The sequence below is a fragment of the Equus przewalskii genome, chromosome 9 (genome assembly GCF_037783145.1).
Source record: "Equus przewalskii isolate Varuska chromosome 9, EquPr2, whole genome shotgun sequence".
Taxonomy (NCBI): Eukaryota; Metazoa; Chordata; class Mammalia; order Perissodactyla; family Equidae; genus Equus; species Equus przewalskii.
In genome coordinates, this window is record NC_091839.1 from 10,342,598 (window position 1) to 10,358,132 (window position 15,535).

General features: G+C 59.3%; 1 protein-coding gene, 1 long non-coding RNA gene and 1 other non-coding gene across 8 annotated transcripts; 1 reads left to right on the forward strand and 2 right to left on the reverse strand.

The window, feature by feature from the left end:
- Nucleotides 1–396: 396 nt before the first annotated feature.
- LOC139073491 (uncharacterized) lies at nt 397–13,852 on the reverse strand. Its single transcript, XR_011522287.1, has 2 exons — nt 13,693–13,852; nt 397–1,115 (listed from the first exon to the last, which is right to left on the reverse strand). It is a non-coding gene; the product is annotated as an uncharacterized lncRNA (long non-coding RNA).
- On the reverse strand, nt 860–952 carry TRNAI-UAU (transfer RNA isoleucine (anticodon UAU)). Its single transcript is given in 2 exon segments — nt 860–895; nt 915–952. It is a non-coding gene; the product is annotated as a tRNA-Ile (tRNA).
- PLEKHG2 (pleckstrin homology and RhoGEF domain containing G2) lies at nt 1,254–11,467 on the forward strand. 6 transcript variants are annotated; one of them, XM_070557728.1, is made up of 19 exons: nt 1,254–2,129; nt 2,796–2,925; nt 3,737–4,005; nt 4,083–4,183; nt 4,936–5,002; nt 5,135–5,181; nt 5,408–5,558; nt 5,851–5,988; nt 6,142–6,342; nt 6,782–6,874; nt 6,962–7,048; nt 7,395–7,428; nt 7,521–7,622; nt 7,755–7,802; nt 7,882–7,920; nt 8,089–8,105; nt 8,286–8,462; nt 8,582–9,497; nt 9,579–11,467. In XM_070557728.1, exons 2-19 carry the CDS (start codon nt 2,817–2,819, stop codon nt 11,252–11,254), a joined length of 4,272 nt encoding a protein of 1,423 aa, XP_070413829.1. In that variant the 5' UTR covers nt 1,254–2,129; nt 2,796–2,816; the 3' UTR covers nt 11,255–11,467. The 6 variants fall into 6 exon arrangements, with proteins under 6 accessions (XP_070413829.1, XP_070413827.1, XP_070413830.1 ...); XM_070557726.1 differs by having other exon boundaries at nt 1,275–2,129; nt 3,734–4,005; XM_070557729.1 differs by having other exon boundaries at nt 1,328–2,129; nt 2,781–2,925.
- Nucleotides 13,853–15,535: the final 1,683 nt, after the last annotated feature.

Sequence of the window (15,535 nt, forward strand, 5' to 3'; positions counted from 1 at the left end):
AGAGTCCCCCAGGTGGCCCTGTGGCTCACTCCTCTCCTTCTGGTGTCCGATCAAATGTCTCCTCAGTGAGATGGTCCCTGACTGCTCTTATTGCAACCCACACCCCACCTCTCACTCCCCCATCCTCCCTACCTTCGGTCGTTGCTCTACTTTTTCCATGACATTGATCACCACCTAACATAAAAAATGCACTTAGTTCTTATGTCTGTAGCAATCTGTCTCCCCCCGCTAGAATGTCACATCATGAGGGGTACGGATTTATCTGGGTCCCTCCTGTATCGCCCACACCTAAACCGTAAACAGGAGCCGGTCACATAATGAATGTTCAGTAAACAAATTGATTCAGAAACGGAGAGGGGAAGAGGGTGTTAAAAAACTCCAAGACACACAAGAAAGAAAAATTAGTAACTAAACTTGTGATGATCATTTCACCATTTAGACATGTATCAATTCATTATGTTCTACACCTTGAATCAATTCAATGTTATTTGGCAATTACATCTCAATGAAACTGGAAGGAAAATGCAAGACAGAGAAAGAGGCAGTGCCATGCACAGTTTGCGGAGGATCCACAGCCTGACACATTTAGAGAAGTCTTACGCTGAGATTTGTAGACCCAAGGGAAGGCCCAGGCATCTAAGGGGCGATACCACCCTCTGGCGGCCAGGATAAAAACGGAACCTCCCCGCAACACACAACACTCGCTCCCTAAGCGACCGTCGCCAGAGTCCCAGGAGTCTTTCTAGCTGGAAAATTCCCAAGATCGAAATGTTCGAAAGAGGAAACTCTTAAGTGATGTGTGTTTGGGTTAATTTATAATCTGCATCAATTTATAAAAACTCATAAGAGAAAACTAAAGTGCTCCAGGTGAGGATCGAACTCACAACCTCGGCATTGCTCCGCTCGCACTGTCATATAAGTACCGCGCGCTAACCGATTGCGCCACTGGAGCTCCGGCCGCACCCTTTCGCCGCGGGGTCCTTCAGTCGTTCTTGGCCACGTGACTTCGTCGGACAGCCTTGCCTGGTATTGCATATGCAAATAGGAATCGTTGAGTTGGCCAATAGGAGAAAGCGCGTTGCCGGTTCCGGATTCTCACGCCTCCAAAGCCCTTGCTGTAAAAGGGAAAAGTCGGCGAGGCGTCTGGAATGTGGGGGTGTAGCCTGTCTGGGACCCGCCTTCTTATGAATATTCATAAGCCGGGAAGGACGGCGTCTTAACCCTTCGTTGCCGGGCCGGCCGGAAGGCGGCCCCTCCCCCCGCGGGCGGGAACAGGATATGAGGCCGGGCGGTTGGGGGGAGGGGAAGCCCCAGGCGACCGCCCCCCGCCCCACAGCTGGGACCAGACTCTCCCGCCACTGATGTGGCGCCGTCGCTGCCGCCGGAGCCCAGTCCCACCCATCCCGGAGCCTCAGGGGTCCAGAGTAGCGGACTCTGGCGCCCCGAATCTCTGCACCGCATCCTGAGACACCCTGAAGCCCAGGCCCCCACATCCAGGCTAGAGGACCCCAGATATCCAGATGCCCAGCGCCCCCTCCTGGAGGAGCCGGAGTCCAGGACATCAGCCCTGCGCGACCCTGGAGGCCGGGCTTCCTGCACCCTAGTTTGAAGAACTTAGGATCCCAGACCGGACATCCCCTCCTGGGCTTCCCAGAAATCCAAGACTCCCGGGGGCTGGAGGAACTTGGGATACGGACTCCCCGCGCCCCAACCAGTCTATTTTGGGCTGAAGCGCCCACTGCTTCAAGGGGACCCAGGAATTTGGGACTCCCCGGCGCTCCCGCCTGGAAGTGGTTTAACTCCTGCTCCTAGAGTTAGGGGAACTCAGGAATCCGGGCCCCCCACGGCCCGATCTAGACGACTCAGGAATTTGGGTCCCCAGCACCCCCATCTGAGACTCAGGAGTCGAGGTTCCCAGCATCCCCCATTTAGAGGACCGAGAAATTCGGACCGCTGCACCCCATCCTCTAAGAGGCCCCGGATTCTGGTTCCCGGAGCCGGAGAGCCCGAAGTTGACGCCCCCGACTTGGAGAGACCCAGGAGTCCGGGCTCTGCGCCTCCCCGGAGACCGTGCCGGGGGCCGAGGAGGAACCGGGTGCCTCGGTTCGGAGCTGGAGACTCCTCGGGAGGTGAGGGGGGAGCTAGGGGCCCCGACGGGCTGGGGGAGGGGGCGGCGCCGCCGCCGCTGAACAATGAGGGGGCGTGCCGGCGGGGGGCGAGCGGAGGCGCCGGCGGGAGTTGGGGGCTGGCGGGGTGTGGGAAGGCGCTGGGGACCCAGGCTGCTGGGGGTTGGGGGGCAGCGAACGGATCGAGGAGGGACCGGCCGGAGGCGAGTCGAGGGCTCAGGGCCAGTGCCCCAAGTCGCAGCCCTCGGCGGGGGAGGGAGCCGTCTGCAGGACCCTGGCATCCGGTCCCCCAGCCTCCTCCGCCCTCCCCTGGGACCCCGCGGCCTCCCGCCCACGGCTTTTCCCAGCCCTGCCCCTCGCCTTCGGCTCCAGCCAGAGCGCAAACGTTCCCAGGATCCCAGAGCCTCCGGCCCCAGAAAGACCAGACTCAGCTTCGGCGACTCTTGCTCTCTTCCCTCTTCTTTGTCTCGACCTTTCCATCTTTTGCTGTATGTTCTCTCTCCTTGTCCCCCTCTTTCTGTCGCTTTGCCTCTGTCTCCCTCATCTGTTCCTCCCCGGGGCCCCTCCCCGGGTTTAGACCACACTCCTGATTCTCAGCGCCCGATCTGTGAGTGCGGCCGCGGTGAGGCCTGTGGGGTCCTGATACCCAAGAAGGGGGTCTCTCTGCAGAAGCCGCTGAGCCGCTCAGCCATGCCCGAGGGAGCCCGTGGACTGAGCCTGTCCAAACACAGCCCTAGCCTTGGCCGTGGCCACACAGGTGAAGTGGGTGACTGTGCAGCTGTGTGTGAGACCCGCACAGGTGAGTGTGCAAGGGAGGGGCGGGGCCCGCGGGGTGGCCAGTCTTTCATTCAAGACGTTGTGCAGCCCTCTGTGGCTGGCCCAGTGCCAGGCACTGCGGGCCACACGGGGTGACCAAGACAGCCCCAGCCCTGCCCACAAGAGCTCCAAGTCTGGAGGGGGAGACGGACCCATCCACAAACGGTGACAGTCCAGAAGAGGAAGCCCAGGGCAGAGTGGTCAGGGCTGGGCTGGGGAAAGCGCAGGGGGCTGTGGGAGCGCAGTCTGGGAGGTCAGGGGAGGCCTCCTGGAGGAGGGGGACATCTGAATTGAGAATTGGAAGATTAGGAAGCATGAGTTGGGAAAGGCAAGGAGGAGTATTCCACACAGAGAGAACAGTATGTGCAAAGGCCCAGAGGTCAGAGGAGGCTGCCTATTTAAGTAACTGAAAGAAGATGAGTGTGACTGGAGTGTGGAGCATTGAGAAGTCTTGTAGCTATGGGAGGAGAGCAGACAGGAAAGCTCTCTAATGGCTACCTTGCTATCCACACTGTGGATCTGAGTTTGGACTTTATCTTGAGGACATGAAGGCGTTATACTTGTGGGAGTGACAGGGTCAGAAAAGTAAGTTAATAAAGATCTCCCAGGCTGACACAGGGAGGTGGATTAGGGGAGTAGAGTCCAGAAGCCTGGAGAGAACGGGACTGGACCAGTGCAGGGAGAGGAGAAAGGAGCCCATGGGAAAGATGTTGACCAGGTGAGGGGGGGAGTGTGGGGGCTGAGAGCTCTCAGCTGGGGAGACGCCCTGACCTCCTGTACCACACCCCCAGCAGCTCCTGCAAACCCTGCCATGGCCTCCCCCCGAGGGTCTGGGAGCTCCACATCCCTGAGCACGGTGGGCTCTGAGGGGGACCCGGCTCCGGGGCCCACCCCAACCTGCTCAACCTCCAAGCCGGAGCCCCTTCCAGGGCCCCCCATCAGTCTGCATCTGTCGCCCATGGGGACCCCCAGTTCAGCAAAACCCTCGAGGCTGGAGCGTGTGGCCCGTGAGATCGTGGAGACAGAGCGGGCCTATGTCCGGGACCTCCGCAGCATCGTCGAGGTGAGGCAGGCGGGCACCCAGGCACGGTAGGGACCCAGGCCAGGCCCTCCGCCCCATAACCCCAGTCGTCCCCACAGGACTACCTGGGCCCTCTGCTGGACGGCGGGGTCCTGGGGCTGAGCACGGAGCAGGTGGGCACACTGTTTGCCAACATCGAGGACATCTACGAATTCAGCAGGTCTGGGGCCGGTGGGACAGGCTGGGGTGCTGGCTGGGCGGGGGGTGGGGGAGGGTGGGTAATGTCCTAACCCAACCTTGGAGCCCTATAGTGCCCTGTCCAGGCTGGTCCCTGGCGTCTCATGACATTGGGCAGGGATCATGATGGTGATTGAGGACCCAGAGTGATGGAGGGGTGGGGTGGACAGGAGCCTGAGGACTCGGATGAGGTCCAGATATCAGGATGGGTCTCAGTGCTGTGTTGGGTCTGGCGTCACGATGCATCCAAGACTCCCATGGGGCCTGAAGATCATGACAGCATGAGCGTTTGTATGACCAGCTCGTCCTGGGAAACCCCTCAGACCCAGACAAACCAGGATGCTTGGCCCCCCTGTGAAGAGGATGCTGGGGTCCACGGATCATGACACCTCTGAGTGTCTTGAGATTTTAAGATGATTGCAGGAGGCCGGAGCGTCACGACAGGATCTTGGGGTCCCAGCTCTGAGGGTCATGACACCCCTCTCCGTGGGTCGTGACATGAGACCCTCAGGCTCAGGCTGGCTGTGCCGAGATTTCAGGCTGAGGAATGGGACACTGTCCAAGGGCAAAGTGATCAGGTTGCGATCGCCCATGCAGCAATCAGAGGACCCTTCCTCTGGATGTGACGTCCCCTTGAGAGGTCCTGGCGGCCACCAAGCCCCCAGCCTCCTGGTGTCTTCCCCTGGGCAGGGGCCGTGGGGCGGGACAGCCCTCACGCTTCCCCTCTCCCCACAGCGAGCTCCTGGAGGACCTGGAGGGCAGTGGCAGCGCGGGGGGCATTGCCGAGTGCTTCGTGCAGAGGGTGAGTGGCGGGCAGGCGCTCTCTCCCTCGGGGATGGGGTCTGGGTCAGAGGGGAGCAGGCCTGGGCTAGGCTGGAGGGGGGTCTTGGCGAGTCAGGAGTAGAGGTCTCCCTGACTCCCGTGTCACCCGCAGAGCGAGGATTTTGACATCTACACGTTGTACTGCATGAACTATCCGAGGTGAGGGGCGAGCAGCCCCTGCCGGGCCCCAGGCCGTGCCCACCAACTGATGTGCCAGCCAACCTCCCTCCCCACCCGTCCAGCTCCAACCCCCGCCAGACCGTGACAGTAACCGACCTCTCCCCACCCCGCCCCGACCCCTGCCAGCCCCCGTTTCTAAGCCCCGGCCCCTCCCAGCCCTGCCTGCCGGAGCTGCCGGCCCCCCTGACCTGTGCTGTGCCCCCAGCTCCCTGGCCCTGCTCCGGGAGCTGTCGCTGTCTCCGCCGGCAGCCTTGTGGCTGCAGCAGCGCCAGGCCCAGCTCCACCACTCGCTGCCCCTGCAGAGCTTCCTGCTGAAGCCTGTTCAGCGCATCCTCAAGTACCATCTGTTGCTGCAGGTCAGCGGGGGCCCTGGGGGCTGCTTGGGGAGGGCGCGGGCCTGTCCGCTGATCACCCCTGGAGGGTGGACCCAGGATGAGCTGGGCCTAGAAACTGAGCCAGCTCTAGGGGGAGAGGCTTGCTGGCAGTGGGGATAGGCACCCACTGTTCCCCTTTCTGTCTCTGCCTGTCGCCTCTGCTTTTGGGTCTCCATTTCTGCCCCTCCCGTTCTGTTTCTCTCTGCCTCTTCTCATCTCCGTTCCTTCTCCTTCTGTTTTCCTTCCCCTCCTGGGTGCCTGGCGGTGCGGGCAGGAGCTAGGCAAGCACTGGGCGGAGGGGCCGGGCGCCGGGGGCCGAGAGATGGTGGAGGAGGCCATCGTGTCCATGACAGCGGTCGCCTGGTACATCAACGACATGAAGCGCAAGCAGGAGCACGCCGCGCGCCTCCAGGTGGGCCCAGGCTGGGCGGGGCTGGCTGCGAGGTGTGGGCATGTGGGTTCTCCACGGCCGGTGGTCAGTGCTTCAGAGGCAGCCTGGGAGGGTGGGCTCGGACAGCGTGGACGGCGGCTAAGCCCCCGTCCTGGCGTGGCTGGGGCCCCGCAGGAAGTGCAGCGGCGGCTGGGCGGCTGGACCGGCCCGGACCTCAGCGCTTTCGGGGAGCTGGTGCTGGAGGGGGCCTTCCGAGGTGGCGGAGGAGGCGGCCCCCGACTCCGAGGGGGTGAGCGGCTGCTCTTTCTATTCTCGCGGATGCTGCTCGTGGCCAAGCGCCGGGGACCGGAATACACCTACAAGGGCCACATCTTCGTGAGTGCAGGGATGGGGGTGTGGCCAGAGTGTCCCCCGTGAGGTGTATTCTATGTGCCTGGACCTGTACACCCAGAGGGGGTGGGGGCAGGGTCTGCAAGGAGGGACAGCCCAGCTTAAAAGGGCCGTGTTTTCTTGAGTCCGAGGATGGGAGCAAGGTTTAATAAGGAGGAGTGAGGCCAGCAGGATGCAGAGGTGAGGGTCTGGAGAAGAAGCATCTTCATGGGGGGAGCACATCTTGATCCAGATGAGGGTGAAGAGGGGCTGGTGAGAGACAGCAGAGCCCAGCCTGCTGGGGAGACTCAACGGAGGGAAAGGGGACCCACCATACAGCCTTACAGGGCCAGCTTTGTGGGGGGTGGGGACCCGGATGCACACAAGGGGCACATGACTGAGCCAGGGCTCTGAGCTTGCCGCCCCCTCTGACCCCCTCACCCAGTGCTGCAACCTGAGCGTGAGCGAGAGTCCTCGGGACCCCCTGGGGTTCAAGGTGTCCGATCTGACCATTCCCAAGCACAGGCACCTGCTCCAGGTGAGCATGGGGTGGGGCTGGGTGGGCAGGGCCCCCAGCCCCTGGACTGCACACCTGGCCCCCAACTTCACCCCCACCCACCCCCAGGCCAAGAACCAAGAAGAGAAGCGGTTGTGGATCCACTGTCTCCAGCGCCTCTTCTTTGAGAACCACCCTGCCTCCATCCCTGCCAAGGTAGAGCTGGGGCCCTCGGCGTGCGGCAGACACTCCCCCAGTACTGAGACCCTGAGGGCAGGGGGCTCTCTGAAAACGTGCTAGTTAAATGGCACAGTTAGGCTGCCTGGGTTTGAATCCCATTTCCACCAGGTCCCTGCTTTGTGACTTTGGGCAAGTAACTTAACCTCTCTGGCCTCAGTTTCCTCACCTGGAGGACTCATAGGACCGACCTCACAGGGTGGTTGTGAGGATTAATCGTCACCAGTCATGTGACGTGCCTGACACGTAGCAGCGCCCGTTAGTGGGGCTCTGACTGGGGTGCCCGGAGACCAGCCCCCTCAACCCTCGTCCTTGTCTCTTTCAGGCAAAACAAGTTCTCCTTGAAAACAGCCTGCACTGTGAGTTAGGGCCTTGGGTTGGGAGGATGCGGAAGTAAGAGGAATTACTTTAAGAAAAAGCAGATTATTAGCCCCTAAATCTCTCCCCGCAGGTGCTCCTAAAAGTAAGCCTGTCCCAGAGCCCTTGACGCCCCCACTTGGATCTCCCCGACCTCGTGATGCTAGAAATTTCACTCCTGGGCGAAGGAACACAGGTAACGGAGATGGAACCCTGAGCCCCCCCGCCACCTTCTCCCCCAGGACTCAGGACTCGCACCCCCAGCCCCCTGCTCCCTCAGGAGCCTGGAGCCGGGCTCATAATGGTGTCTGATCTGCCTCTCCCACAGCTCCGTCCCCAGGACCCTCTGTCACGCGCCGTGGCCGCAGGCAGTCTGGTGAGTACCCACTACCAACAAGGGAACCAGGGATTGGGGTGGGGGCTGGGCACCTGACATCCCCGTGTCCTCCCCCCAGAGCCAGTGAAGGACCCTTATGTCGTGTTTCAACAGAATGGTAAGTGACTGCCCCAGCCCAGCCTGGCCCATCCCTGTCTGTCTGTCTGTCTCTCCCCATGGGATGCCCAGTGTTCATCAGGGAGGGGTCATGGGGTGGCCCATCATTTAGGAGTAACACTTGTTCCTGCATCTCACTCTTTTCTCTTCCTCGTCTCTCCATCCCCAGCTAAGCCTAGGCTCAAGGTAAGAAATATCCTGGGACTGGGTCTGGGGACCCGGGCTTCTGGGGCTGATGGAGGAGGAAGCTTGAGTTCCCACATCGTGGGTCTGAATGAGAAGGGGGCTGGGGACTGGACTCCCCTCTGAGGGAGGAGGGGGCTGGGGGCCCTCGGCTCTCGCCCTCCATCCTTTCCTTCCGCACAGCATGCTGGCAGTGAGGGGGAGCTCTACCCGCCCTTAGAGCCTCAGCCACCAGTTCCAGCTTCTGGACCCCCTGAGGACCTGGAGGACACTGGACCCCCCACACTGGACCCTTCTGGGACTTCCATCACTGAGGAAATCCTGGAACTGCTGAACCAAAGAGGCCTCCGGGACCCGGGGGTGAGCCGGGTGTCCCATCACCGTGTCCTTGGGGCTCTTGGCTTGGGTGGGCACAGACGGGGGGTAGGGGGACCAACCCACCCTGATACCTCTGGCCTCTTTCCTGGTGTTTGCTGCAGCCATCGCCTCATGACATTCCCGAGTTCCCCGGAGACTCCCAGGTGCCAGGCGACAGCGAAACCCTCACATTCCAAGCCCTGCCCAGCCGGGATTCGTCAGAAGAGGAGGAGGAGGAGGAGGAAGAGCTGGACATGGACGAACGGGGGCCCTCCCCACTGCACGTGTTAGAGGGGCTCGAAAGCTCCAGTGCTGAGATCGCTGACGCTCCCTGCCTTAGCAAAAACCCTGACGGGCCCAACCTCCCTGAAATTCCCGGCCTTTCTGAAATTCCCAGCATTCCCCGCCTTCCCAGTCTTTCGGACATTTCCACTGTTTTTGAAATGCCCTGCCTTCCAGCCATACCCAGTGTCCCTGACATTCCAAATCTTTGCAACGCTCCCGCCCTTCCCGCTGACTCTTGGCTCCAGGGACCTCTGCAGGAGCCGGAGAAGGCTCTAGCCGCCAGGAGAGAACTGTTCCCTGGCAGCGCTTCTGGAAAACTGGGGGAGCCCTCCTCAGGAGGCAGGGCAGAGCAAGAGGAGGAGGAAGGGGTAGCATTCCCAGATTTCCAGCCCCAGGACATCCCCCGAGATCAGGGGTTCCAGGATGAGCTGCCATTTCGCTCTTGCTCAGAAATCCGGAGCGCCTGGCAGGCACTTGAGCAGGGGCAGCTGGCTCGGCCAGGTTTCCCGGAGCCACTGCTGATCCTGGAAGATTCGGATCTGGGTGGAGGCAGCAGGAATGGCAAGGCAGCAGCCCCGAGTGCGGAGAGGGCGGCGTCCCGGGTGCGAGAGCTGGCCCGGCTCTACAGCGAGCGGATCCAGCAGATGCAGCGGGCTGAGACCCGCGCCTCAACCAATGCCCCCCGCCGCCGACCCCGGGCTCTGGCCCAACCCCAGCTGGCCCCCTGCCTGCCCCATGAGCAGGCCGAGCCAGGTGAGGTCCGGGTGTGTGGTCGGCAGAGGGGCCCGCCCTGTGGCATCAGTCCTGACTCGCTCCTCCTTTCTCTGCATACAGGGCCCCTGCCTGCCTTTGGACACATGCTGGTATGTGAGCTGGCCCTCCCGCTGACCTGTGCCCAGGAATCTGTCCCCCTGGGCCCCGCTGCCCGGGTTCAAGCTGCCACACCTTTGTCTAAGCAGCGAGACTGCCCAGATGGCCAGAGTCTAAATGTTTCAAATGTGCCTGAGCAAGACCGTCTAGGCACCCAGCTTCCAGCTGCCACCCCTTTGCCTGAGCAAGGAGGCCTCTGGAACATCCAGAGTCCAGCCACCACACCTTTGCCCAGGCAGGACTTTGGCCCCTTGACCGTCCAGATTCCAGCTGTTACAACTTTGTCTGATCAAGAAGGCCACCCGGAAATCCTGGTTCCAGGGACCACTCCTTTGCCTGAGCAGAGAGGCCCCGTGGATATACAGGTTCCATCTACCGCCTCCTTTCCTGAGCAAGGACACCACGTGGACATAGAAGTTCCGACCGCCCCAGCTTTGCCCGAGCAGGGAAGTTGTTCTCATGTCACGGTTTCAGCTACCACTCCTATGCCCAAGCGAGAAGTCCTCCTAGACAGCCAGAGCCCACCCAGCCCCCCAGTAACTAAGCAGGGATCTTCTAGCAATGCTCAGTTCCCGGCCGCTATCTGCGGCCAAGCTGTCAGCCCTTTGCTCGTGCACAAAAGCAGCCTGGACCATCAGATCCCAGCCAAGACCCCAGTGCCCTTGCAGCATGACCCCCCAGACGTTCAGGTTCCGGGTACCCCACCTTTGCCTGCACATGGAGGCCACCTGGACTGTCAGATCCCAGCCAACGCTCCATCGTCTTTGCCCCAGGACCCCCCAGATGTTCAGGTTCCAGGAACCCCACCTTTGCCTGCACATGGAGGCCGCCTAGACCATCAGATGCCAGCCAACGCTCCATCATCTTCGCCCCAGGACCCCTCAGACCTTCAGGTTCCAGCTGCCACGCTTTTGCCCCAGCCACAAGGCCTCGCAGGCACCCGGATCCGAGCCCTCCCATCCTTACCCAAGCAGGGAGGCCTCCCTGACACCCAGGGTCCAGCTGCTGCACCTTCACTTCAGGAGCAAAGCCTTTCAGATCCCCAGGTCCAAAAGCACACACCTGTGTTGGAGCAGAAGCGTGTCACTACCGTCCATGTTCCAGCTGCCACACCTTTGCCTGAGCTGGGAGGCTCTGGGGACGTTCAGGGCCTGTTACCCACCCCAGTTCAGACCACCATGGTTTTGTCCAAACCTGGAGGCCACTCGGTCTCTCCTGTCACCAGTTCAGAATCTTCAGACTTGACCCCACCCCATAGTCCCCTACCTGCAACCCGTCAGCTCCTGGGCCCCAACGCAGCTGCCCTCTCAAGGTACCTGGCAGCATCATACATCAGCCAGAGCCTGGCTCGGCGTCAAGGGCCTGGGGGAGATGCCCCCCTAGCCTCCCGGGGCCCCTGGTCCTCCTCTGCCCCAACATCACGGGCACCTTCACCGCCACCCCAAGCCCAACCCCCACCGCCCCCAGCCAGGAGGCTCAGCTATGCCACCACTGTCAACATCCATGTCGGGGGTGGGGGGCGGCTGCGGCCAGCCAAGGCCCAGGTCAGGTTGAACCACCCTGCTCTCTTGGCGCCCACCCAGGAACCCATGGGTCTTCGCAGGGCCCAGGGGGCTCCAGACGCCCCTTTCCACACGTGAGCCAGGATGTCAGGCTTCTTGAAAAGCAAGGACTTCAACCAGATGCCACAGACCCTCAGAACTTCACCCAGAAGTCTAGACACTGAACACAGGTCTAAAGATGGCTGCAGCTTTCCAGCTCCTGGGATCTGCTTTGGCGAATGGTTCTTGTTACTTACCTTGATTAACTCAAAAGGGATGGGGAAGGGGTGTCATTAATATTTTGTTAATTAATATTATGAAATTATGTCTTTTTTCCTATTCTGGAAGCGTTGGGGGATGCCAGAAGACAACAATGAATGGGAAAGTCTGGCAGAGCATGAGTCAGTGGCTCTGAAGATTTGGGGAATCTGACTCCTTTGAGAATTACTAGCAACTGGAGCCATTGCAATATGACTGTATGACTTCAGAGGGTTTATGAACTGCTTGATGTCCATCCAGGAAAGCCAAGTTAACAAGCTTTGTTCCACCTAGACCCCTAAAAAGTCATGCCCTTAGCAATTTAGCCAGTTCATGCGGCCCACCGTCATCCATTCATCTCATCCACTCAGCCATTTCTGCATCTATCCGTCCAGCTGTCTCTCCGTCTGTCTGTTTATCCATCTTCCAACCCATTATCCTACCCACATGGCTCGCTTTATTCAACCCTCTCTATCCTATTCAGCCAGCCAGCCATTATCCTGCCCCCCATGGAACATCCATTCCTCCATGAATCTCTTCATCCATCTATCATCCCACCTGTCCATCTTCTCCATCCAACCCTCTCTATTCATCCATCTGTCTCTCCATATTTCCATCTCTCCATTCATCCATACAGCTCATTCACTCAACCATGTCTTAATCCATCAAGCCAGCCAGCCATCCAACCATTTAAATATCTCCACCAATCCCTCCTTAATTGAATCTGGGTGTTGGTACTGCAAAACTTCAGAGACAGTTCCAGCTAACATCAGAGTGGATCAGGTTTGGGATTCTGGAAAAAAGCCTGTCCCACATCTGCCTGATTTCTCTTGGCAACCACTCCCCACCCTTGTGAATATTCTAATTCTTGCACCCACCCATCCACATCAGATTCCTTTACCTGCTCTGGTTTGGGACCTCTACGGTGCCTCAATGTGCCCCACCCCCCAAAAAAAATTCAGGGGGTAGAGACAAAGGCTTTTATATTAGGATCGTTCTGCCTGCCCCATCTCCCCTCCCCCCCCCCCCCCCCCCGGCAGTGGTATGCCCAGTGAGAAGCATAATTTAAGCAGTTTCTTTGGTAATACTAGCTTCTTCCATTGGACACCACCTCTCTTGCTTTAGCATATTATCTTATTTAATCTTCCCTGGAATTCTGAGGCACCAGTGTCACTGCTGAGTTCAAGTCCGGGTTTTTCTGGTTCCATGGTGTGTAACCTCCCTCTGTGCCTGGGTTTTCTCTTCTGTACAATGAGGACAACACTACCTGCCTCAGGATCATGATGAGGATTCCACGAGTGTACCCTCCCTTCTGAAGGCGTCAGAGCCTCTGACTCACCAGGGCATTGTCTGGATCAACCCCTAGGACCTAGTCCCACAGTGGAACCGGAACCTCTGGCGCAGGGGCCTAGGAAGCTGAAGTTTTAACAATTGGCTATCAACAGCCAAAAAAGCGGAGATTTACTGAAGTACTAACTGCATACCACGGGCATTTGTCACTTTACATGAGCTCATTACTGAGTCCTCACCACATCCGTAAAAGGCAAGAGGATGGTTTTGAATCCCCACTTTAGAGATGAGAAACTGAGGCACAGGACCCTAAGGGACTTGCCCATTACACAGCTAGGGAGGGGCAGAGCTGGGACTCGCATGAACACAGCCTAGCCTGAGTCCATGCTCCTGCTCTTCCAGTGCCTCTCCTGGGCCAGACCCAGCTCTTGCCACAGGGGGCACGACAGGGAGCACTTCCCGGCCCGTGTGAGGCCCGAGGTGATGATTATTCGCTGATGAGGGAGCCAGACCAAGGCCCAACTCAGTGAACGTCAGCTGCAGCTTTCGTTCAGTGATTTACTGAATGGTTCCGGCGCCACACACCAGGCCTGGGCCTGCTCCACCGCAGCCTCCCCAAGGTCAGCACTGAGGCCGGCCCTCCCCTCCTCTGCCCCCAGCTGCACATTCCCAGCCACCCCCAGCTGCACATTCCCAGCTGAGGGAAAGTTCCCAGCCTGGCCAGGGCTCCCAGTGGCGCCGGAATTCCCGGTATTTGAGGAGGCGGCAGGGAGGGAGAAGGGGCTGTCTACTCCAAGGCCTGGGGCAGGCACAGAGCCGCGAGCCCGCTGGGTCTCTCCAGATGTGTCCCAGCTGTGCCGCTGGGAGGGAGCCAGCAGCCTCAAATCGGGGGTCTCTGGCCCTTGCGGGAAAACCATGGGCACCGGGCTCAGCACAGCCCCTCCAGCTGACCCCTGCCCTGAACCCCATTCCTCCCGCCCAACCCCTACCTCTGCCTCGAGGCCCCGGCTCCACCGCCGCCTCAGGAAGTCTTCTTGCTCGCCTACTACAGTCTGCCTGCTGTAAGCCGTCGTCTTCAGGGCTACAGTGACAGCAGGCTCACAAGGCTGAGAGTGGCTGCCCACTGCCTCCCTCGGGACACTGCTGCCCCCTTCGGGACGCTGAGGTGACGCCAGCCAGACCCAGGTAACCCAAGTGAACGCCAGTTCCAGCGCACAGGCGGGCGAGCTGCAGCTATCTTACCTCTAGGCCAATTCTCATCTGCTGATGGTGACCTGCTGGTCACCAGCCTCAGGGGACGTTGTGAAAATACATTCAACAATGCTTAGCCTGGCAGTTGGTTGGCGCTCAGTCAACCCCTCCGCCTCTCAGCACTTTACTGTGTGTATTCCCCGTCTATCCGCGCTGTCCCCCAGAACCTTCCCTGACGACAGACTGTTCTCTCATCTGTGCAACCCAGTTTGGGAGCCCCATGTCCTGACATGGAACAGATATACAGAAAGGGCAACAGGACAGCAAGTCTCAAGTTCCTTCTTTTATAAAGAAAGTGTGTTGGGGCGGCCCCGTGGCCTAGTGGTTAAGTCCAGCGCACTCCGCTTCAGTGGCCCAGGTTCGGTTCCCAGGCGTAGACCTATACAACTCTTCAGTGGCCATGTTGTGGCAGCGACCCACATACAAAACAGGAAGACTGGCACAGATGCTAGCTCAGGGGCAATCTTCCTCAGCAAAACAAGACTTGTGAAACTTTCCCCCTCAATCAACATTCAAGTGTGGTGTGTTCGCCAGTACTCCCAGCGGAGGAGGCATGTGGGACCCCACTGGAGGGCAGATGGCGGCACAGGCTGGTATGGGAGCCGAGCCCTTCCCACCCCAATGAAGCTTAGTAGCCTCCTATAAAAATGGGGGGAAAATTACAGGCAACCTAATGCACATGCAACACTACTTCCCTACACATGGCAGCACGGTCCCACACAACTCTGACGATGGAAACGGTCCGTCATCTGTGTCCAGGGCAGCGAGAGAGAGCCCACCATGTGCTGGCTTTCATTACACGGCAGGCACAACAGACGAACAAGTCCTCAGAGCCACGTTCCAAGCCCCCTAAAGACAGCTACCACACTGAGCATGACTGGCACCTGCTTTAAGATGATGGGGGCCCTTCCCCAGGAGGTAGTGTTGACATCCTGAAGGATGAAGCCTGTCTAGAGAAACCCACCTCTGTGAGGCTAACAAGCCATTTCCTCCAGATCTCAGTCCCAGCTCCACCTTAAAGTGGCATTCAGAAAAATCCCGGGGCCAGCCCAGATCGCAGGTGTAGACATGGCACTGCTTGGCACACCATGCTGTGGTAGGCATCCCACATATAAGGCAGAGGAAGATGGGCACGGATGCTAGCTCAGGGCCAGTCTTCCTCAGCAAAAAGAGGATTGTCAGCAGATGTTAGCTCAGGGCTAATCTTCCTCAAAAAAAAAAAAAAAAAAAAACTCTCTCCCAGCCCAGGCATGGCCCTCAGTCCCTGACTTCTGGCTCCACCCAGGTGGTTTCTCCTCACTTTCTGTGTATTAAAGATTACTGATTTTACACGTGTCCCCTGCTCTTCTCCCATGTGCCATTAAAACAGCAGCAAAGGGACTGAAAAAAAAGACAAGCTCACCAAGACACCCCACACAACCAGTGGCCTAGAACGGTCCCCCCGACCTCAGTTCTGCCCACACAAAGGACTCCCCTGGAGGCGCAGGGGGATGAGACCAGGTCTGCTCCCGCCTGCCCCTCCCACCCATGCGCACTAACCCCAGAGTGGTGACTTCTGGAAAGGCTTAAAATCCAGACGGG